Source organism: Diadema antillarum, unplaced genomic scaffold (assembly GCF_040938485.1).
Source record: "Diadema antillarum isolate AM-2024a unplaced genomic scaffold, OU_Dant_1.0 seq00000715_RagTag, whole genome shotgun sequence".
In the NCBI taxonomy this organism is placed as follows: Eukaryota; Metazoa; Echinodermata; class Echinoidea; order Diadematoida; family Diadematidae; genus Diadema; species Diadema antillarum.
In genome coordinates, this window is record NW_027271619.1 from 263,442 (window position 1) to 286,750 (window position 23,309).

A 23,309-nucleotide genomic window follows, 5' to 3' on the forward strand; every position below is an offset into this window, starting at 1 on the left:
TTCAAGGTACCACACAACTTTCCATATTAACGTCAACCTGGTTCAATTTTTGTAATTATATAAAACAATGTACGTGTCCCCATGAGGGGTTTGTGTTAGATGTGCATGTGAATGGTTTGTGAAAATAAAGAGAAATTGAAATTGAATTGAAATTGAAATTAATGGATACCATTTGTTATTGCTGTACTTAGGGCCTCAATAGTATGAATGATTTCACCATCTGTATTCTTATATGGCAGTTTGACCTGACAACATCTGACATGACAGCTACATGTTCACTGAAGTGAGCACACCTTCAACTATGAGGGGGCATAGTGCCCTACAATAACTTCCTTATTCAAATAATTCTTCCTCTTAACTGTCATTTTATCTTCTTTATAAAGTTTGACTCCTTCAAATTTCTGCTGTCTGACTGGTAAGCAGTGTGATGTGAAAAAACTCAAAAAAGCAAAGTTTCAAAGTGGTAGCTATAATTCACAGAACCTTTGCATTGCGCATGTGAAACCTGAAGTACAAAGTGTTTGTGAGTTTGCGATCTGTCTCTCACACACCTCTACATGCATGCCGTCTATTGACTGGATATGTGTCAAGACGTCTTTTTTTTTCTTTTTTTTTTTAGTTGTCTTTCTAGATCTGTGAAGAAAAATAATGAAGATGAGCTCACAGCACCAGTCTGGGGAGACAGAGATGAGAGGGTATGTCGAGAATGAGCAGACTCCAGCTGAGGAAAGAGTGGCATCTAGAACATGTAACCAAGGCAACCCTGATGCGAAACAGCCAGTAGTATCCGCTGTTCTGCTGCCAAAGTGGGAGCTGTTTCTCTATACGTTGATGGTTGTAGCTACCTATGGGTACGCCACATACAGACTATTCAGAGAGTCTCAAGGTATGACTATAATTGCAGTCATTATATTATCATTACGTTGCATTTGTTGTTGTTATAATAATAGTAATGTAGTATTTGTAGTAATAATAATAATTCTTCTATAAATGATAACTAGAGAAGCACTCTGAGAGCGCAGACCTCCGCCAAGCAGCTAATTTCCACCACTGATATTTCCATAGAGATTCTACCCATACGTATGCATGCTGAAAATCGCCCGATTTCCCAATATAGAAACCTTTTGTTACGTCATCAATGCCAGCTGCGCAGCACGTGTAAACTAGAGCACGCCTCTAGTGCGTGCATGAAGACCTAAAAAATATGCAGCTTGAACTCCCAAGTTCATTGATCCTACCTACCAAAATATCGAAAATCCTTCATTAATTATAAAATCCATAAAAATTAAGGGATCACTACCAAAATTTAATCATCTGTTCCTTGTATCATTATCAACCTTTCCTGCAAGTTTCATCCAAATCCATTGACAACTTTTTGAGTTATTTTGCACACGGACAAACAAACAAACCAACGGTAAGGAAAACATAACCTCCTCCCTTGGCAGAGATAGTAATAATAATAACAATGATAATGATAATAATAATAATAATAATAACAATAATAATAACAATAATGGTAATAATAATAATAACAATAATAATAGTAATAATGAATAAATTTATTGTTATTATTATTATAATCATTATTATTACCATTATTATTATCATGACTTTAAATGATTGTTAAAAGTTATTGTTATAGTTATCATTGTCAACATCATGATTCCCTATTGGCTCTTAAACAAAAGTTTCAACTTTCCAAAACCATACAAAGTCAATATATCTGTTGTATTAGGGATGTGCCAGGAAGAGCATGCCTGTTTGAAAAGTACTTGTGCAGGCACGGCGATACGGTGCAATTAACTCGCCAAAAGCATATGACCTCGAAGCCTCATTTGCATAAAGTAGACAGCTTGTGTACACAGAACCACTGGGAAAGTGTTGCAGGACAATCGCAATATATCGCCTCAGAAGCCATCAAATGATTAAATCTATACAGCAAATTGAAGAAGAAACTATTCTCTAACTTGCAATGTTAGTTATTTTGGGTTTTATTGAGGATAAACCTGTGAAAATCATATCGAAACTTAGCTTCCAAAACAGAAAATTTGGTCTCAAAACAAGTGTTATTTTTTCACATTTTCCTTCATTGCACAAAAATGAAACTTCGGTATATGACTTATTGTAGTATATCCATACTGTGTTCCAAATATCTTTTCTGTATCATTTGGCGCACGGTTATGTCCGGAAAAAATCGAGATCACTGTCACTTGTGACCCACGTAAAATCCATAGCATTAGCAGTACGCAGTCCGATGTATCGGTTTTTGTGCTGCATGAAACAGTTGAAGCACATTGCAGGGTTCCTCTCTTGCCCACTCACCACCCTGTGGACCGAAAACCGAACCCTGCTGCATTGCGCCAGTCCTGACACCGCTGATTGGCTAAGCATGCACTGACCAGTAGAGAACGCATGTGCAGGAGGATGATCTAGTTGTGCATGTCCAGTATTTTCTCTTAAATTGGGTTGTCTCTTTGCTCTTATTTTCACCTAACTACCGGTACTAATTGCGCAAACATGAAACTTCGCAGGTAGTGAGTCTGGTGTATACAGACTAGCAATATGTTAATCAAATGCATCCCATCATGCAGGTGCAGACTTGTGTCCAGAAAAAATCGTAACCCTTTCCCACGGTTGACTCAGACAGAAAAAGACACATATCTCAAAAGATACATCAGCATTTTTGCCCAAAAATCATATGAAGGATGATATATCCATATTAGATATATGTGTGAAGTTTCAAGGGATTTGGTGGTAAAATAAGGGAGATATGAGGAGGTGAACTTTTGAGATTTTTTTGTCCTTCCCTCCGCACAGTGCTTCGATGACCGTTATGAATTCAAAAGATTTGGCCTCTTATCAGTGAGTTAATTGCACCGTATCGCCGGGGCTGTGTGTGTCTTGATCCTTCCTTATTCTGGTATTCTTGAGCCTTCAGAATACTGCAGTGAGCACTGCAACTGCAATCTGTGTACATGTTTTCATAGCCCTCAAAATTGGATTTGATGCTGACCTAAAACATGCTTAGAAGGTTGTATGTTTTGTATTTGTCACTAAGAGATGTGATTTTTGTGGCATTTAATGCCCTCATCCCTTCATGTATGAATTAACAAACAAAAAAAAAATATCAAATTTTATTTCACATGATGATTTTCAATTAATATGACATTTTTGCAATACAGTACTTGATATTACACCTATTACAAGGTGTTCACTACTAAGATGTCCTCAGGAAAACATTTTGTGAGAAGTATGCTTGTGCTCTATTAATGATATGCAAAATTGTTATTTCAAATGCAGTTATGATAAACAATACCTGTTAGATCAGAATAAAAGTTTGATTACCGGTACATCTGATTCAGTAGAATATTATATTGCAGTTATACATGAAATGAAGTATTTACCAAGTAGATATTTCAGTTCTATAATCAAGTAAACTTTTTTTTTAGTATTCATAAGAGTTAACAACGCTTGCACCAAAAAAATAAAAATAAATGAATAAATCCTCAGTAATATTTCATGAACTAGGATGAATGTCTTCAAAATAAGCATTAGTTAACAGACTCAAACAGCAAGAATAGAAGAACATTCTTGCTTCATGTAAGCTTTAGTATTGGGAGATAACTTGAATGAGATTTATCATGAACTTATCTGTTGCAGGATGACACCCTTGCATTCATTTCTGTACAAGTTTCTGAGTTCATAAATTTAGAATTAAGTGACAAATTGGAAATCAAAAGGCGTGCACTAGCAGCTCAGGATGGTGATAATGATTTACAGTAGCTGTGTCAGGAATCTTTGTCCCTCTTATTCTTCCCTCCTTCCATCCTGCAATAATTAATTCGCAATAAACAGGGATTCATCCATCACATTACCACTCGGTATGCACTGACTTGATCTGTTTCAAATGTGTAACTACATAATGTAAAGTTTGATCGTGACTTTGAACGCCGCAGACGGTTTTATACCTGCAGTATATTAGCAAGACTCACTCCACTGTTTGTAGGATGAGATGAATTTGGTTCTTGTCTTGTAATTCAGAAGAGATGGTAAACGGTTCTCGAATGTGCTAGCATGTACACCCTGTTGTGGAATGATAGCAGTTTAGAATTGTTGCTGTCTGTTCATCTTATTCTACCTAGTTTGAATGATTCTTGATTATGTGAACATCGTGATGTCATAGTTTTGTGCCCAGATCAGTGATTTTTACCCCAAACTGTCCCAAACTCGAGTGATGTGACATCCTCGGCAGTCACTTTCTAGATTCTGATGCAGGAATTGCTAGAGGACGTGATGCGTGCCAAGTTAATAGTGTAAGTGATTACGTAACATAGCAGTCCATCAATCAGAGACCTCGCAGGGAGGGGCAGTCATTCAATTAACCCTTTGAGGACGAGTCCTACTCGGGTAAGTGTCTATGCGATATGCGTGTTGTAGCAAAATCAGCCTGTCCTCAACATTTAAATCACGCTTGTAAACTTTCTCATCTTCCCGTCAAAGATTTCCAGAGAAGGACAGCCACAGGAAATGGATATCTACAGCCAGGATGGAGTCTACTTGGGAATAGATATCAGGTATGTGTGAGCAAGTGCCTGTCTTTGGTTTGGGAAACCTGCCAAAATTGATGTAGTCCAAATCAACTGCCTACAAGAGTTTGCATTGGTCAAAAAGTAAACTTAATCATGCCACACATGAGTGAGAAGGAGGTTTCATAACAGTGGCTGCTTGCAGACCAAACACTTCCCTCTGCTAACTTGATACTTGCCCAAAACAAATCTTAGATTAGTAGATTAGAAAATTATTCCATCTGTGTTGGATGTATACAAGAATATGTGGCCTTTCAGAAGTTTTTATGATGTGGAGGATCTTCCTAATTCCAGAGAGTGCAAATTCTTTTCAATTAAAGCACTCAAGCAAAAGCAGAAGGTCAATACAAATGTGATGACAATCTAACAGACAAAAAGAAATATATCAATGTAATCGAAGTCATCCCTGAGATATTCCTAATTTTCAGTTTCTTATAAACATGGAACTAAAAAACAAATTCATAAAGAGGTGTCATGTTGGTTATGTTTTCAATTTCTTTGAAATCAGAGAAAGAAAATTAAAAAAAATAAATCTTACCATTTGCACAGTTGTGTGCAAGTATCCTTTGTTCTGTTTCCTTTGCTTTGTTTCATCTTTGTTTGTTTGATAGATTAAAATACACAATTTCCTCTTTGTGCAGTGTGTAGGAAAAGGCAAGTCTGTTATGATAACGTTTGGAATACAGTCCAAGGACTTTGATTTGTTGGAACTGAACCAGTATTTGAGTAAGATTTTAAACTTGTGGGAAGTGGCTTTCACATTTCCGTTTTGTTCTTTTGAGAGATCAGAACGTGGTGGGAGCAGTTGATCAAGTCACTGCTGCCCACACATTATATACAGTTGATGTGTCCGTGGTACCTCAAGAATGATGTAGCATGCAATACCGTCATCTCACTGATGCTTCCAAATGTTGTTGGAGTTTTTTTATTTTATATCAGTGGCACAATAACTTTATGGAAAAAAGAACAGCTTTATTGTTTCCATTCCTAGCTAATTGTCATATCAGTGGCTTGCTTATTGCAACGCAGAATGAAAATGTGTAATATATTACCTGTGCATCAAGGAAACATATAAATGACCTGTACTTATACTTATGCTTATGGAGAATGAACAGAAAAACAAAAGAAGTATCCTGAAATTCAATTATTCCCACATTCACATTAGTCCCCGCATCGCGGGGAAAGTCCCACGCCGCAGAACCTTCCCCTCTAAAACCATAGTGTGGATGCTCACTGGGACTCGACTTGTCCCCCATCCCAACGAAGCAAGTCGGGTCTGGGGACAAAATTTGGAGGGGAGAGGGGCCTTGGGCCACAGTTGATAACACCCAGCTGTGTTCATCAAATGTGCGCATACTCGAAGTCTGGTTTCAAGTGGTAGGGCTCGCCCCAAGCCCCGATTGCCCCCGCAGCTCGGGGACAGTTGAGATAGCAGTGTGGACAGTCAGTCATAAATTAGATAAGATCACTGGAGACTGTCCCTGTGACACGGGCTCACAGGAAAGACTCTCAATCCACATAAACTAGATGGTGATTAGCTTGGCATGGTGCTTCAGTCCATTTTAGATTGATGTCGTTCTTCTTGGAAATTTTCTCTAATTTTTGCATTCAATTTTGAGAGACAACAATTGGCATTCTCGGGCATAAACATTTTCGTTTCATGGATTGTGATTAACATGTAAAGCAATAAGGAAAATCAGGGGGAAGTAGCAGGCTGCTCTCCTCTCAGCAGGAAGTAAACCGGAGAAAATCGATGTGGCCAGTTTCCTTCCTGATTCAAAACGTGAGCAAGATGAAATATCATACCTTGTTGAAAGCAGACGCCTGTCCAATTGTTACATCAATAGATACCAAGGCTTTCAGTTACTGTTAGTTGGTAGATACATACATACATACAGTACAAAGATAGTTAGCTAGATAGATGAATAGATAGATAGATAGATAGATAGATAGATAGATAGATAGATAGATAGATAGATAGATAGATAGATACGTAGATAGATAGATAGATAGGTACATAGAGAAAGAGAGAGAGGGGGGAAGATGTGTGTAGATATAAATTTTCTCACAATTTACAGTTAATAAAAACTAAATTTCACCATGTAGAGTTTTCTCTCTTTAAAGTCTGTTAACAGCAAGAGGAGCATAAGCATGAAGATTAGAAGTGATGGTAGATTGTGAGCAAAAAGGGGGGAAGTGGTGTTGAATATAGAAGAGAAATACGGATGAGACATAGAAAAGATATCCTGTAATACTTGGTTTACAATGTCAACATTTCTTCAAAAGTAAATATGTGTGCAGAGACATATTGGACAACTTGTCTCTGACAATAGGGAATTCAGCATCCCAATCACTGCCTGCTAGAGTGTGAGTGCATGGGGTAATTTACAGACATTCAAACCTGCCTTAGCAGCCACCTGCCTTATAGCAGCCACCTGTCTATAGCAGCCACCTGTCTATAGCAGCCACCTGCTGTGTACAACCACTAAAAAAAGCCATGTTGGAGACCCTGTCTATAGAGCGGACACTTGTCTAAAACAGCCGCTTTTTTGTCTTCCTTGCATGGCCACCTTAGACAAGATTTGAATGTACGTATGTAGTTTTTATGATATCAAGCACAGCAGAAGCTCACGCCAAAGAATATGTCGTATTAACTTCTGGGGAATATATACAATGTATGTATGCAATGTGGCAGAGTTTTATTTGCAAATGCATTACAACGACTGATTCAGTCGAAGAGAGCAAGGAGAAGTAGAACATTGTGTGAATATGATCACAAAGTGAACAAATATTGCATTTCATGAATGACACACAAAAACATTTATGATTTTGCTGTGGTCCAATCCACAAAGGATGACAGAGACACAATACACACTCTAATATGTTTCAGTGCGCGCCCCTACACTTCTTTATTTTCTTGGTTTGAATGCATATTTTACAATGGCAGCTGTTCATAAAATTTTTGTATTCCTGGCTGTCTCTACATTCTATTACATTTGTGATGCCAATTTGAATTTGTTTATCTGTTCTTATGTCTGAATATATTTTTATAGGAGTGACTGAAATAAATCTGAAATTTATGAAATATGTGTTTGAATACATTATTCATCAATGCATCCTCTCATGTTTGTTTATTTTGCCTGATTTACAAATCAAACTGCACAGGATATTATGCCACATGAGTGGAGCCACTGGAAACATTTTACCCTCAACCCGACTGCGCTCGCCGTCTACGCTGGTCACGTGACGGGGGGCTACTTTTTCTCCAAATTCTCTCCTCGGGTGAGTCTGGGGCTTAAAAGTCCTGATTCAGTGGTTTGAATGAGGAGACATTTTTTGGTGTGATCTTTGGACTGGTAAAAATGTGTGTCCTAGTCATTAAGTCCTTGTACAGTCCAACCTCTGTTTTTCGGCCATGTCAGGACTGGCGCACCCATCCAGACAAAGCGATTTTATCTCATTAATTGCAATACGTTTTCTGTTTCATATAAATCCTTTTGATTGAAATCAAACTAGAAGTGAACCTAGATTGTTTCCTTTAAACCCGCACAGCACAGAAAATGGTTTCTCCTCATGTCTTCTCTGGCTGGTACAGCGGTCATCATCGGTTACATGGTGTTTCTTGTGATACTACTCCACGCCCTCCTGGCCTTCATTGCTGTGTCTACTGGACGGGTGTGGGTGGTGTGGGCAGTGTGTCTGTCACAGCTGGCCTCCCTCATCAATCGAACTTCCTTGTCTTTGCAGGTAAGTGTGTGTGTGTGTGTGTGTGTGTGTGTGTGTGTGTGTGTGTGTGTGTGTGTGTGTCCCAGTGTACCTATATGTTTGCTTTATGTTTGTTTGCTTGTGAATGTGTTTCTGAAATGGCAAATGTATTTAAGCAATTGTTCTTATTCTGGCATATAGGTTTGTATGTAAGCCGTGTGTGTGTGTGTGTATGTTTGTGTGATTGTTTGTTTTAACGCTCTTTAAACCAAAACATAGTTCTCAGAAGGGCTTAAAATTCTTCTTTCCTCATTTGGAATTTGCTTGCAATGCATTGAGAGAGTCTACCAAGAAACTTGTGTAGCTGATACAATTTGCCATAAAAACAAGTTGTTTTGGTGTACTGTTTACACCAAATATTTCTTGAGGTTTTTATTTCCGCGAATTTCGCGAATCAGGTGCTATTCGCGAAATTAAAGACACTCGAAAATATTGACTCTGATCCCAATGTGGATATGACGTACGCATGTTCATTTCTCTGTTCATTACAGGACTCTGTGATCGCGAATTTAACCAATCACGAAATCGTCCAGAATTCCCGATTCGCGAAAATTTAGACTCGCGAAATATATTGCGTATACAGTATTTGAGATCAAAAGTGTAAAATAATTTCAATCATATACCAAGTACATTTTTCTATCCCGGAGGGGCCCTCCTCATTATTAAAGTAGGGGGCAGGTAAAATGTTATGTGATGATCGATCTTTCCTTTATTAGCAATCAAATTTCCCAACAAGCTGCATGTGATTGACTCTTGCATGGAACATTGGTAGATCCTGCTGTGGCCAATTTTTAAAGTATCAATAATCGATGATAAAAAAGATTATGTAATAACCATGATCTGATACCCTCTTGAGCCTGTAGTACTTCTTGTGAAACTTTCTGACCAATATCTAACATTTTTGTTGTTACTCAAGTGAAATCGCAGATTAAATTCACACAGTTTGTATGCAAAAGTGTCCATTTTAGGGCAAATATTAATGGTTTTTGCAGGTGTATGGAAACTATACTTTACCTTTAAACTTTTTTTTCTTAAATTCATCCTGGCAGATGAAGTTTGCATTTGTGTGTTTGTTATTCTTTTTTAATCAAAAAAGTTTTGTACTTTGTAAGGGTTTATTTTTAGTTTGCCCATTGTCAGGTTTCAATTAAAATTGTTCCCATCCAAGCATTCTGACAGTGGTTTGTATCATTCAGTAGGTGGCCCTTCTGTGACTGCCAGAAATCTGGTTACTCCCAAGCATCCAGCAGCTCATATCTTCTCACTTGTTTTTACTCCACCATCCAGCTGTCTGTCATACCCAAGGATGATCCGCTCAGCCACAGCAAGTTTCTGATCTGCTTAGCATTCTGCAGCCTCCGTTTCATAGCCTTTGGCGCAGCCCATGCCAATAGACTTCCAAAGAACGAAGCGGAAAAGAACGTCAGGGAGGATGGAAACGGAGGAGAAGAGGCGTGGACCTTTTGGGATTTTCTGCTGTATGTCTTCTATCTTCCAACAAGCGCACATGGACCCGTTACGTCACCGGAGGGGTTTTTCCGTCAGGTAAGACATTTCAGGTAGGGCCTTTGCAATATCTCTGCCTCGGTTTTCATTTTCACATTTTTGCATCACACAGATCACATGGCATTCGAGACAAAAATTTTGACATTGGAGTGATTGAGGTGAAACACATGACAATCAATTCAGGTCATCCTTGAAATGATGTAATGGCTTGGTAATATGAAAGTTCGAAACCGAGGTTGCTAGAGTGTTCCAGTTAACAGTAATTGAGATGGAGGCCTTTAAAATGATTCTCTCACGTAGTTGTGTATATGCTGACTAATTTTCCTTTCCCCTTTATGTGCTGGTATGGAATTCCTGGACATGCTGAAAGCAGAAAGTATGCAAAGAGAAAGTGAAACTGCAATGTATTAAGGCGATGTCCCCAGAAGAGCATGAGCATGGTATCTTCCAATCAATCAAAACTTGTGCATTAGTAACCTGTCACCGTCCGGTCCTGTGATAAAGGGCTTTTAGTTGTAAATGGGGTAATCATTATTTCATACTACGTAACTTAGTTTGCCTGATGAAGCAGAGGTACAAATGACACTAGTGCAAACACTGAATTTGTTCGAACTATCGTTTTCATTCAAGCAAGTCACAATTGTCATTCCGAAAGTAATCTGTGAATAGGTTAAATTGGAACCCTACTTAGGTTGCTGCTCTGATAACCCAAGTGGTTGTGAGTGGATAAATGACCCTGCAGTTTTGTCTCAATGCTGCCTGGAATCCTGCCAAGATCTTTCAATAGTGTACTTGGAATCACACAATTGTCATTCCAGTTTCCCAGTCATTCAAAGGTATCGGTCAGTCTTAGCTGAGAAACTTTTGCAAATGAATGCATCAAGCAAGTGCAGCATGACTGGGGGCAGTTTATCAGAAGTCCATGTGTCTAGTCCCACACACGAAAATGAGTGCGATGGTTCCAAATATTACATGAGTGTGTAAGTTTGAACGTTATATTCAATGACATGAAGCAGAGTTGAATAGAACGGCAAAACTTGCACCGGACGTAATATTCGAATTGTAGCACAAATGATAAAACATTGAATATTTGTTTTATACAACACCTGATATAGGCCTGGTCTAGACCAAAATAGATCTAACATTAAGCCTTTCTAGGAGGAGGACTAACAGTTTGGCCTAGATCCTAGCTCTCAGACTGGCTCTAGGTCTTGCTGGCTGCGCAAATGGGTACGTGTATGTGTCAATGCTTAGAATACACAAGGTCAGTGTGTCCTGTAAAGATCTATTTCACTGCTGGCTCGCTTGATTTTAATACCATTCAATAGACGTCTATTGCACTGGCAATACAAGTGAGCGTGGGATAGCTGATTGTACTGAATGTCCTGTGACCTGCCTTCATCCAATCAGATGGCAAGGATCTATACATGTGTTGTATAATTCTGGATGATGCTTGATCATGAGAATGAGAAAGAGCTTAAATAGGGAGTTCAATAGAACGAATCCTGAAAGTGCAATGCCGCACAATATTCAAAGATGGCTTTGGTATCTAAAACAGAGTAAAATCAAACAAGCATAGTGGTGAAAGTTTACTTGCACTATAGTTTTTGGAATCCAAAAAACCCCATGTATTTCCAGGACTCAACAGACAGGAATACCAGTGGCAAAGACATTTATGTATTATGTGAGGTGATAATATCATAGACTCAGAAGTCTTCCTTTGACCTACGAAATTATAATACCGATACAGATCTTCATTAGATTGAATTTCCCTTTCAGATATTTGATCATAAAGTTACAGTTTGTATCCTCTGCATGAAATTTTTGTGGTGTTATGATAATGTGGCAGTAATGACTTCTATTGTTTGTTGGTTGCTTTAATTGCTGAATTATTCACCAAAAACATATATTCACCTTTGTAGAATTATTATTATCTCACAGGCGAAGCGGTGGGAAAGTTATGAGTTGAAGACACTATGACCTCAGCCAATTTCCATTATTGTGTGGTTTTATCTGATATCACTTATCTGATGAAAACCTTTGAAAGTTAACATTTCATTGCTTTAAACATTTGGTGCCTCCAACTCCACCCCCCACCCCCACTATATATGTGCTTTACAGTATATAATAATTGCAAAAGAATGACAGCTAAAAAAAGCAAGTTTTCGGAACAGGAATAGACTGAGAACATTTTCTTCTCAGGCCTACAAAAACATTGACACTGTGTAGTATTGGGAGAATGTTTCTAATGGACAACATCATTTTTTAAGTACCTGAAAATAACTTACCACATCAAATTTGTCTAATATGAGTACAGTTCCATTGTTTCTTCTATGCAGATTTGATTAATTTGACAAGCATTTCTTGGTACAGTGGCCAAGAAAACTTTCTGATGTGAATGAAATTATAATCAATCAGTCATCACAACTTACCATGTCATGGCTTGTTAACTGTCACATGACTTTGGAACTCTGTAATAGTCCTTTTAGTAGGCAGAATATTATTAATGAGGAAGATGAGTAAAAGACACTTGAGAATGGCATCATTTATCACGCCCGTGAGCACGCTGGATGATGAATGATATGTCCCTACTTTTAATAGATATCACTGTTTCTGTTTGCCATTGACTTTCCGTGTTGTCACTCAAGGAAGAAGACGCAGTTCGCGTGGACACTGTGTGCAGCAGTGCTGCCAATGGAATCTGTAAAGTGACATTCCTCTCCAATTTATTCCAAGTTTGCTTTAGGAGATGGGACAAATCTGATGAACAGGATGGTGGGAATCATCAAAGTCTAACAGAAAACTGATAATTGGAGAGATTCACATGTGGTCGCTAGTTAGTGACATTAGTCACATCCAAACTCACAAATTAGAAAAATCAGAAAAGGGGATGGTGTTATGTCTCTCACATATGTTTGTACACAGGGTATGTTTAATTGTTATAAAATAATCTTTTTATGTTGTTGTTTGATAAAAGTGAGAAACAGCAATCCCTTTCCCCCTATAATTTATGAATTCGCATGTATTCTGTTAAACAGTAGTGTTAGTAGCGAATGTATCTGCATCTCAACTATGATGATCATATCTTGGTTGACTTGTGCACAGAATTGTCACCAAGTTGGAAAATTTTGAGTAGATGACAGCATCACTTCTGCTGATTTGCATATTTGGTTATGACCAATTTTACTTTTCTGTGAAAACATATCAAATCTACATATTCTGCATATATCTTCTTTACTGTGAGATGTTTATGAGTGGTTCCATCTGTTTGTTTGATTAATTCTTTATGTGCCATGGTGGAAAACCCATGTGTGCCACATTATTCTGAGACACCAACGTAGTCATACTTTGAGAAAACATTGTGTTTTTCAAATCTATGTAACTGTTTCAAATTTCTGTTGAGCTGGACATGTATTGCACAAAGTTGTAGAGAAAATGCCAAGCTTTACTTTGATGTGAATTGCATGTCAGATTGATGATTGAATTTCTTTTAAGTGACCAGTACCTACATTACTGTAAAGGCCTGACTTTTGCACACAGAACAGTGGCAGAAACTTAGAATTTACACGCATATCCAGCAGGGAACACCGAACGCTTTAATTGTACTGTGGCATTTGGCAATTTATTGATCGGTTTGGGTGGGTTTGTGCGTTTGAGCAGAATATGCGAAGTTGGCACGCCGTCGACTGAGTCGGGCATGCGAATGTGGCACATAAAGAGTTAACTTGGCATTTTAATCATGGGCATTAATTGGCAGTGCACTTTGAAGAGATGATTTACGACAATAAAAACCACTTTTTAATTGTGATTTATTAAAAAAATCTTTATCATGGCTTCAAGCATCATATCTACATCAATATTCCATCTATTTTATGGATACTGTAACCACTGAGAACTGAACTTTTGTTGTTGTTGAAATCAATCGGCAAAAGCGTGTCCATGGAATAGGACCGCAAACATTTACTTCTCTTTACCTCATTATTACCCATCCAGATTAAGCAGCCCTACTACCCACAGGAGGAGAAGGGCGTGAGGTGGGTGTGTCTGCAGTGGCTCCGCCCACTCCTCAATGCCATATTCCTGGAATGGCTCCACCACTACCTCTACATCTCAACGTTCCTCAGCCTTCGGCGAAAGCTCAGCCAGCTCTCAGTGGTGGCGCTCAGTAAGTTGGCGCTCAGCATGTCTCCATCGTGTCCCCTCTGAGCGCATGTCTGGAGAAACATTCGTGTTTAGGAGAGTTGCACCTTTAAATCATGGGGGGAAACAGAAAGTGCCATCAAACGTGCAAAATATCATCTGAAACAGCAAATGCGGTTCTATAAAGTGCCATTTATATCAGTCTACCCTGATCCACATATATCGTTATAATAGTCCTTTCGTGGTCATAAGTATGCTGCAATTATATGAAGCTGAAACCAAAATTAAAGGATAAATACTGTGGGCATTTCTAACAACTAGAAAGGTTCTACAGCAATGCAAAGTTCACTTGAAGTCAGTTTTTAGTTCACATGAGTGATCCAGGAATCATAATACCATGATTAATGCAAGTACAGGTAATGATAGGACATGCACACTTATTTTCCAACATTGCAATTTTTTCTTTCATTTTTGTTGGAATTTGATTCAAAGCTAAATAAATAATGCTTTTGGACCCAATCTCTGTAGCACGTTAAAGCCTTTTAAAGTTGTTTTTACTGCAACTGATTGATGGTTGCCCTTCAGGAACATAGATACACACCAATTTTTCAGTATTATTGAGTAAGAGCCATGATAAGAATTATTAGCATACACACTTGGGTGGGATTCCAACCCATAACTTCCTAATTGCTACCCATGTGTCATATCCACCAGACTATCAAACTTCCACCCAATAGCCAGTGATGGTTCTGATCCCTAGTGGCAGCGGGTACTGCATATTTATTCAAGTGATTCAAAATGGGCATACATACCCGACTGTTTGGGTTTTGTTTTGTTTTTTCTGGAAAAAGAACACTAAAGTGCCCTCTCAGGTTATTCTACTTTGTAAGTATAATTACCTCCCCCCAGGAGGTTATGTTTTTGTTGCCATTAGTTGTTTGTTTGTTTGTTTGTTTTTGTTTTTTGTCTTTTTATATTCAAAAATAACTAAAGAAATTGTGAATTAATTTGGATGAAACTTTAAGAAAATTTGATAATGACACAAGGAACAGATGATTACATTTTGGTAGTGATCTGAGAATTTATATGAATTTTTGAAGATGATAAATTTAATATTTTGGCAAATAAGGTCAATCAACTTGGGAGTTTAAGCTGTGTACTTTTGAGGTTTGCATGCACACAAAGTGCGTGCTGTATTCAAGAGGTGCCATGCAGCAGGAAGCTGATGAGGTAAAGTAACACAAGGCCTCTTTATCGTTGGGAAATTGGACGATTTTCAGCGCGTAATGGTGGAAATGAGCTGCTTGCAGAGGTCTGTGGTCTCCAAGTGCTTTAATTCTTTATGTAATGGTTCTGATGCTTCATGTCTTATCAAGCTCCATTCAGTTCTATCGAAATGTTAATTCTGGCTTTACGTACCATTAAAGATGTTGATGTTTCGCTGGGGGGGGGGGGGGGGGGTGTGAAACTGCTTTAATACCTCCTGTTCAGTAATTCATTTCTGTTTTTTTTACTCTTCAGTTGCACTAGGAGAATGGGTCATACTCATCTTTCAGATCCAGTACATGGTGTACTACGGGTTTGCCAAAGCCCTTGCCATATTTGACGGAGTTCTTCTACCAGCCCTGCCAATTTGCTTTCAGACGATAACTTGTTTTCACGATGGATGGAGGTAGGTAACATGTTTTGCAAAATGCTTTGTGTTTGAAATGTCAATTATGAAATATCAAGAACTTGGAATGTTTGTATATGAGCATCAATTCAGAGAATGAATTTGATGTAATTTTCTTATGCCAAATATTGTATATTATTACAGTTTGAAATCAATCTCCAAAACATGGGGGAGCTAAGATTTTTCCTGGAAAATCTGCACTTGATGAGATCGTGCAAGGAGACTAATCAGTAATGTTTTATGAAATTGGCAACATATTTGTGATGACTTATTTCTGTATTGATAGTATTGCTTCCTGCAATGTGCATACGGTTATTTCAGATGGAATTCTTATTGTACAGTTGAGCAACTGTGAGAAACAAATTTATATACCCTGGTTGGACCTTTTTCTTGGGGATAATTTCGGTTATTGTACAAGTAGATGCTCATTAAGGGTAGGTTTACCCAGGGAGAGGTACAAGTTTTGCTTTCAATATCTCATCTGTTTAAATTCATTGTGTTGGGGTTTTCCTTATTTTGTAGGACATTTTCCAGTACCTCACATTTCATTTGAAACATGATATGTACATTGAGGTATGATTGCTCCAAATCTGCACGCAAATCTTCATCTGAACACATTAATTACGATGAAGTGTTTCTCTCTATAGTGTGGCTGTGGTCAATGTTACTGAGAGTGACTGTCGGATCTTTAAGTTCATATGAACATGAATTGTTGTTTTTTTCTAAGAGAGGAGACCAAACTTTACTGTAATCAGAGTTGTATGGTTTTGAAAACTCATTTACTAAACTCATTATCACATATCTAATGATGTTGTTTACCTTACATGTCTTGTCAGGTATTTTGACAGAGGAGAGCACCAGTTCATCTTGAGGTACGTTCAGACATGTCATCATTTTGGGCCTTTGGGACTATGGTGCGTGGTATGTGTGTGTGTGTGTGTGTGTGTGTCTGTGTAACTCGTAATCATAGTCTATAATAACATAATGTGATTCTATTCTGTTTCGCTTTACAATTGTGTGTTTGTTTGTTTTTTCATTTGAGTTGTTATCAGTCTGACAAATTAGATGTTAGGTGTACTATATTGTGAAGTTTCAATTCTTTTTTTTTCTCTGAAAAAAGAAGGAAATAATACACAGGAAGGATATGACCTTAATCAATTTTGTCATTTATATCCAAATTATGTGATTATTATGTTGCTTTATATAGTAGTATCAATTTATAATATTGCCTTTGTATTATTTGAATAGTAATGAATAAAAACCACTGGGAAAAACAAAACAATTTTTGGAGATGCTTTGCTAGTCTACTACTGTCATCATATTGGGTGTGCCTTGTGCGATGTTTTCATCATATATAAAGTAAGGTACATGTATGTGTTTTTGGTGTGCATTTTTGCTGTGATAAATGAATCAGATGTATATGATTCGTCCAATGGGCAGAAACATCTACATCCCTGTCGGCGGATCGCAGCACGGTGCGCTGAGACGATCCTTGGCCCTAGCGACGTGTTTTGCATTCAGCTGCTTCTGGCACGGCGGCGGCCCCAACATCGTAGCGATGATGGCGATGCATGTTGTGGGAATCCAGTGCGAGGTGTCCGCACCCATCCTGCTGAAGAAACTGGGCATCACCCAACTGGTAAAAGCAAGAACAGAAGCAAAGCAAAACGAAGCAACCCCCCCTCCCCCTCCCCCCCCTCCCCCCTCCCCCCCCCCCTCCCCCCTCCCCCCTCCCCCCTCCCCCCCTCCCCCCTCCCCCCCCTCCCCCCTCCCCCCCCTCCCCCCTCCCCCCTCCCCCCTCCCCCCAAAAAAACAAAAACAAAAACAAAAAACAAAACTGAGAGTGCACTCTATCGCAGCAGCAACACTATGCAAAACTATGTGTAGTATACTTCTCAATTACTTTCAGAAGTTTTGGCATGTGATAATACACTCTACCCACAGACTAATTTAGTGTATTTCAAGTGATGCAAAACTAATCACAGTTTTGCATACCGCACATAGGAAAAACTGTGTGCCCTCCAAAGTCTAAAATATGTAAACGTGTATAAACAGCCTGCAAAAGAATACACAATGCACATGAACAACATGAAATGGGTATCGTCCAGTGACAAACTACTTGAAGTTTCATCTAAGGAGGCCACACTACACAAAACAAAGCATTGTTTCACAAGAAGTGAGCAACTTCCCAAGTGCATGCAAGGAGTTTTGTGGGAAATTTTTACCGGTAACTCCTTGAGAAATCTGTTTTCACACTGTCCAGATTACATGAAGCAAAATACTGGATAGTGAAACAATGCGTATTGTAGTTTCACGCAGTGTGATTGAGGCTAATTTTATGTTGATCAATGCAGTCACATGCTGTCCTAAGTGAGGCCTGTATGGCATTATTCTAATTTGTTAGAATTGTAATCGAAAATATGCAACCTGTATATCATATGCATAATGCATAATGCAGAGCTGACTATACTTATATGTGTTGTGATGGGAACTACTTTGCTTTGTAAAGTCAGCATCACCAACAACCAATCGTCTCATTCAACTAAAGTAGGATGAGTGTTATTTACACGTCTACACACAATGTTTTAAAAGAAGGTAATGGTGCAAAGGGCATATTAGACAGGTCATAGTTTCCAGTCCCTTTTGGATTGACTAGACATGTTGTGGTTATTGTTAAACCCGTTGAAGACTAGTCCTGAACATACTTGGGCAGGTGTTTATGGGAAATATGTGTTAAAGCAAACTCAGCTTGTCCTTAATTGGTTAATACTTATTCAGTTCAGTTCAGTTTATTTCATTCATCATTAAATACATAAAAATACAAACGCTGCCACTGTGAACTTAAAGAACATATTTCATGTGAATGGGGTCAACTAAAAGAACGTAAAAGTGCTGTGACATGTGCCACCCCCCCTCGACGTTTCGCACTATAATTCCGTAACGCAAGAAGACCTCGTCGCAAAACTTCTTGACTTTCTTTGTTCAAGTCTCGCGCAACTTTTGGGAACAAATTTGCAACATCCGCGCATATTTTTATGAAGCCACGCCCATTTTTGGAATGGCATGTCGCCCAAAACGGGCACAATTTTGTGATTTTGTGTACATTTCCTATGGAAAACTAGTGCTCTGTCATGAAAGTCATAAAAACCTGATTATTTTTACAATTTGATCACTCTCATTGATTAATTTTATGTTAATTATGGTAAAAAAGTGGTCAGTAACAATTTCCAACAAAAAAACAAAGAAAAAACAAAAGTAAAAAAACAACGAAATACATAAGAAATTCCGAAAACAATAATATACATAAGAATTGAAATGACTTTTGGAAGTTTTTGTGATGTACAATTGTTGAATATGCCAAAACAGATTTACAGACCAAAAATTAGGCTCTCAATGCTTTTAATTAGGCTAGAATATGATCTTGAGCTTAATTTGCATGATTAATTAATTAGAATTAAAAATTGATTGTTTCAAAAAATATTATGGCACAATCTTGTAGATTATGACGTGGGTGTCACGCATGCCAAATTTCGTCACAATTGCACCTACGATAGCCAAAAAAGCCCGGCCTGATTAGGGTTTAGAAGGACTCAAAACACAAATGCAACCGTACGATCATAGAAAGTAGATAACATTGCAAAAGTAACATTTAAAACAAATCAGAAACGGGAAGAATACAAACTCATAAGATGGTCTTTGTAAGCACATTTGAAATCATTAAGGAATGACTGAATCATCCTCTGCAATCTCTCTGAAAGGAATGCTTTTTCATATGTACGATAGTCTCGTAATAGGAGCCAAACATGGTTGTATTGTAAACATATACTACTTCACACATACCAAAAAAAAAGAAAAAAAAATAAAAACATGCATGTGATGCATGACATGTGTTCATCATATACATGTATGATGCTGTGTATGTTTGGCTTAGCAATGCATAAAAGTAGAGCTGCCATCCATATATTTATATATTTATGTTTATGATATGTATTATCCCTTTTTCCTGTCAAGTTAAGGAAATATGCTGGGTTTCGTTTCAACCAAACTTATGTTATTTCTGATATCTTATGTAGTATGCCATTGCTCTAGAGAGGTATGTAAGTGGCAGTCCTGTATTAAAGGTGTTCATCAAAAGACTATTTGTTCCTCCCCAACCGCCACCAGGTCAGCCAGCACTGCTCTGCCCTGACTCAGCGCAGAATAAGAGGCCTAGTGGCCGGTGCCAAGTACCCCTTGTTGGTCTGGACCTTGCTTCTCTTCCTGGAGGGCTTCTCCACCGCCGCAATCTTTGTGAGGAAAATCTTCGGAGAAGGTCAGCACACCCTTAACTGTTCGTTACAGCTCAGAGTGTGATAGGGGATTCTTGCTTTATTCGTTGTACTAATTTGCGGGAATCACATAAACAGAGACTCCAACCCCAAGCACCTTTTGATCTGGAGATTCTCCCGCCCGAAACCCCTAGCAAACAGGAGACTCCGTTGATGTGAGCAAAGCGTGAAGTTCCTAGGGTTCTAGATGTTCTCTGGTGCTATCTAAGGCTTATTTTTTTCAATATAGCAATAGGTAAGAAATCCTTTCCAACGGGAGACACAGAGCCAGGGCGGGAGAAATCAAATCTCAAGCGGGAGAACGGAAGATTTTGCAAAAATCCGCTTTCGGCGGGAGATCTCCCATCGAAAACGGGAGAGTTGGAGTCTCTGCATAAATATTGTGAAAGTGGAGATTTTTGCAAGACAGAAATTCTTTAGCATTTTACGCAATGTCAATTAGCACAAAGATGAAAGTGCACAAATTGGTTTGCTTGGTATATATAGCATCGTTTTACATCTTTGATTTTAAGATGGGTATATGGTAGGGGTATAACTGCCAGTTATTTATACCCCCGCCAAACAAAGTTTGAAGGGGGTATATAGGAATCAGCGGACGGTCGGGCGGTCGGGCGGTCGGTCGGGCGGTCGGTCGGGCGGTCGGGCGGTCGGGCGGTCGGTCCGTTGCAAATCTTGCGTCGCGAACTACTTCCTCAGTTTTCAACCGATTCCCATAAAACTTGGCACAGATGTGTGCCTTGGGTTGTAGATGTGCAAGACGTATTTTTTGACAGTACCCAAAAGTACGTTGCCATGGTAACGGCATATTATGGGCAAAAATGGGTACAAATCTTGCGTCGCGAACTCCTCCCACAGTTTTTGATCAATTTTTATGAAATTAGGTACAGATGTTCATCTGAATATGTTAATGTGCAAGACACATATTTCCGCAGTGGCAAAAAGTGCGTTGCCATGGTAACGGCATGTTATTGGTAAAATATAGGGCAAAATGCTTCATGGCAAAACTGCTTCATCAGTGTTCTTCCAATTCTCATGGAATTCATATTGAATGTTTGTCTTAGGATATAGGTCAGCATGACACATTTCTTGACAGTGACAAAAAGTATGTTGCCATGGTAACAGCTCACATATTATGAGCCAAAATGATGGAAAATTTTGTGTTGCAAACTACTTCCTCAGTTTTTGCCCAATTTCCATGAAACTTGGTACAGATGTGTGCCTTTGGTTGTAGATGTGCAAGACACATTTTTTGACAGTACCCGAAAGTATGTTGCCATGGTAACGGCATATTAATGGCAGAAGATCAAGGAAAGATCTTGCGGATTTAACTACTTCCTCAGTTTTTTGACCAAAGCTTATGAAATGTGGCACACACCTTGATCTTGGTGGGAAGATGTGGAAGACATATTTTTCGGACGTGTCGGAAGCTGCGTTGCCATGGTAACGGCATATAAATGGCAGAAGATCAAGGAAAGATCTTGCGGATTGAACTACTTCCTCTGTATTCGACTGAAGCTCATGAAATGTGGCACACACATTGGTCTTGGTGGGAAGATGTGCAGACATATTTTTTGGACATGTCGGAAGCTGCGTTGCCATGGTAACGGCATATTAATGGTGGAAGATCAAGGAAAGATCTTGTGGATTGAACTACTTCCTCAGTTTTTGACAAAAGCTTATGAAATGTGGCACACACAATAGTCTTGGTGGGAAGATGTGCAAGACATATTTTTCGGACGTGTCGGAAGCTGCGTTGCCATGGTAACGGCATTTAAATGGCAGAAGATCAAGGAAAGATCATTCCTTGGGTAAGACTGTCGTCACGGGGCGGGGGTATTAATCACCTTAAGTGATATTTCTAGTTTAATATAGCTGGCTTCATGTTCTCTGGTCCTTTCGCATGAGTGAATTCTGCTGTTGTAATGCTGACTAGATGCCTTTCGCCGTAGTACATGTTGCCAAAATCTCAGCTGCCAAGACTGCAGTGAGCAGTCTGCTGTTTGAAGTGTTTGCTCAATCTTGATTGTCTGTTAAAGTCAAAACAAGCAAAATTCATCTTATGTGGCCAAGCACGGAAAATTACACACTAGAAAATTTCTGCTTTTAAGGTAATTGTATGCAGTTATCGAGGAGAGGATGTGCAAGTGATCCTCCGCATAACTGGCTACAGTGAGCCATGAGGCAAATGTGAGTAAGTTTTTCAGATAGAACACCGAGTTATATATCTAGTAAGCACTAACACCACTGCCTATAGTGTGAAAACTGACTATAATGGAAATATCTCAATATTTGCAGTTCTTGTAATGTCCATATCTTCCCCTGAAAGTGTAGTCGCTTACCAGTATTTCGTAAGTTCTATTAATGATTTTTGTGAAAGCATGCTTCTTGGCTTTGCTCTTGTTTCATCAAACATTTGTGTACCAGTACCTTGCAATGGGTAGCAAAGTACAGATAACTGTAAAAGAGAAGAAGAAACAAGATAATGAGCATGTTAATAGCTGAAATTAATCGGGGAATTCGAAGTGGGGAATTAAAAGAAGTGAAAGAGGAAATTCAGGAAGAACAACTTGAAACTTTTATGTCTTAATTATCCTGTTGTAGTACCCACTTTCACTTCACTACGTGAGGAAGTAATTACTTTCAACATTCTCAACCTCCTCTGTTAATCTTGTTGCCAATACAGAGGCATACTGGGTGGTTCCCAGTCTGGTAGCCGTTCACTACTGCAGCCTGCAGGTGGTGGAGGAGCTGAACCAGCGATGGGGCAGGAACTACCTCCACAAGAAACTCTACATGGCCGCTCCGAGCTTAGCAGGCGAGGAGGTCAGGGACAGACATGCAGACACACAGATGGCGGACAGACAGATGGAGTGAGATGGGAGATGAACAAGAGAACCGTCCCTGTGAGTGGAGTGAAAGTAAATGATGAACAAAAATGTTGGATGTATTGTTAATGTGATGCACAAGGAGGCGTATTTTGGATGTAAAGCTTCTTTAGAGTGATTCATGTAACATCTGATGTAATGAAGTCAAAAGGATGGTTGAGTTTTTCAATCTTAGCAGAATCTTAGTCAGAGGCAAAATGGCAAACATACACGGTAAGTGGACATATATCGGCAATGGTCACACGAACCAACGAATCGGTCCCTCTGTGAAAAACGCATCTGAAATTTTGGTGGGTTTCAGATGCGCTTTTCTAATAGTTGTATGTTGAAAAAGAACATAACTGGTAAGAATGCCTTGCAATTCTACCGCTCAATTCAATGTTAGCTTAAACCCAATACAGCCAAAGGTTTTATCATTTCAGTCAAG

At 38.8% G+C, this 23,309-nt stretch overlaps 1 protein-coding gene across 1 annotated transcript; it reads left to right on the forward strand.

The window, feature by feature from the left end:
- The first annotated feature begins 645 nt into the window (after positions 1-645).
- On the forward strand, positions 646-23,309 carry LOC139737912 (protein-cysteine N-palmitoyltransferase HHAT-like). The gene is made up of 11 exons (XM_071648580.1): positions 646-886; positions 4,501-4,574; positions 7,752-7,868; positions 8,139-8,333; positions 9,573-9,896; positions 13,851-14,022; positions 15,519-15,669; positions 16,506-16,541; positions 17,110-17,308; positions 19,834-19,981; positions 22,681-23,309. The coding sequence occupies exons 1-11, from the start codon at positions 655-657 to the stop codon at positions 22,869-22,871; spliced, it is 1,839 nt and encodes a 612-aa protein (XP_071504681.1). The 5' UTR covers positions 646-654; the 3' UTR covers positions 22,872-23,309.

Bases quoted from the DNA above. Each gene is read 5' to 3' on its own strand.
- LOC139737912 (XM_071648580.1), top strand. From the start codon at position 655: ATGAGCTCACAGCACCAGTCTGGGGAGACAGAGATGAGAGGGTATGTC. The intron at 17,309-19,833 runs GTAAAAGCAAGA...AACCGCCACCAG, and splicing joins AACTGGGCATCACCCAACTG to GTCAGCCAGCACTGCTCTGC. The intron at 19,982-22,680 runs GTCAGCACACCC...TTGCCAATACAG, and splicing joins GAGGAAAATCTTCGGAGAAG to AGGCATACTGGGTGGTTCCC.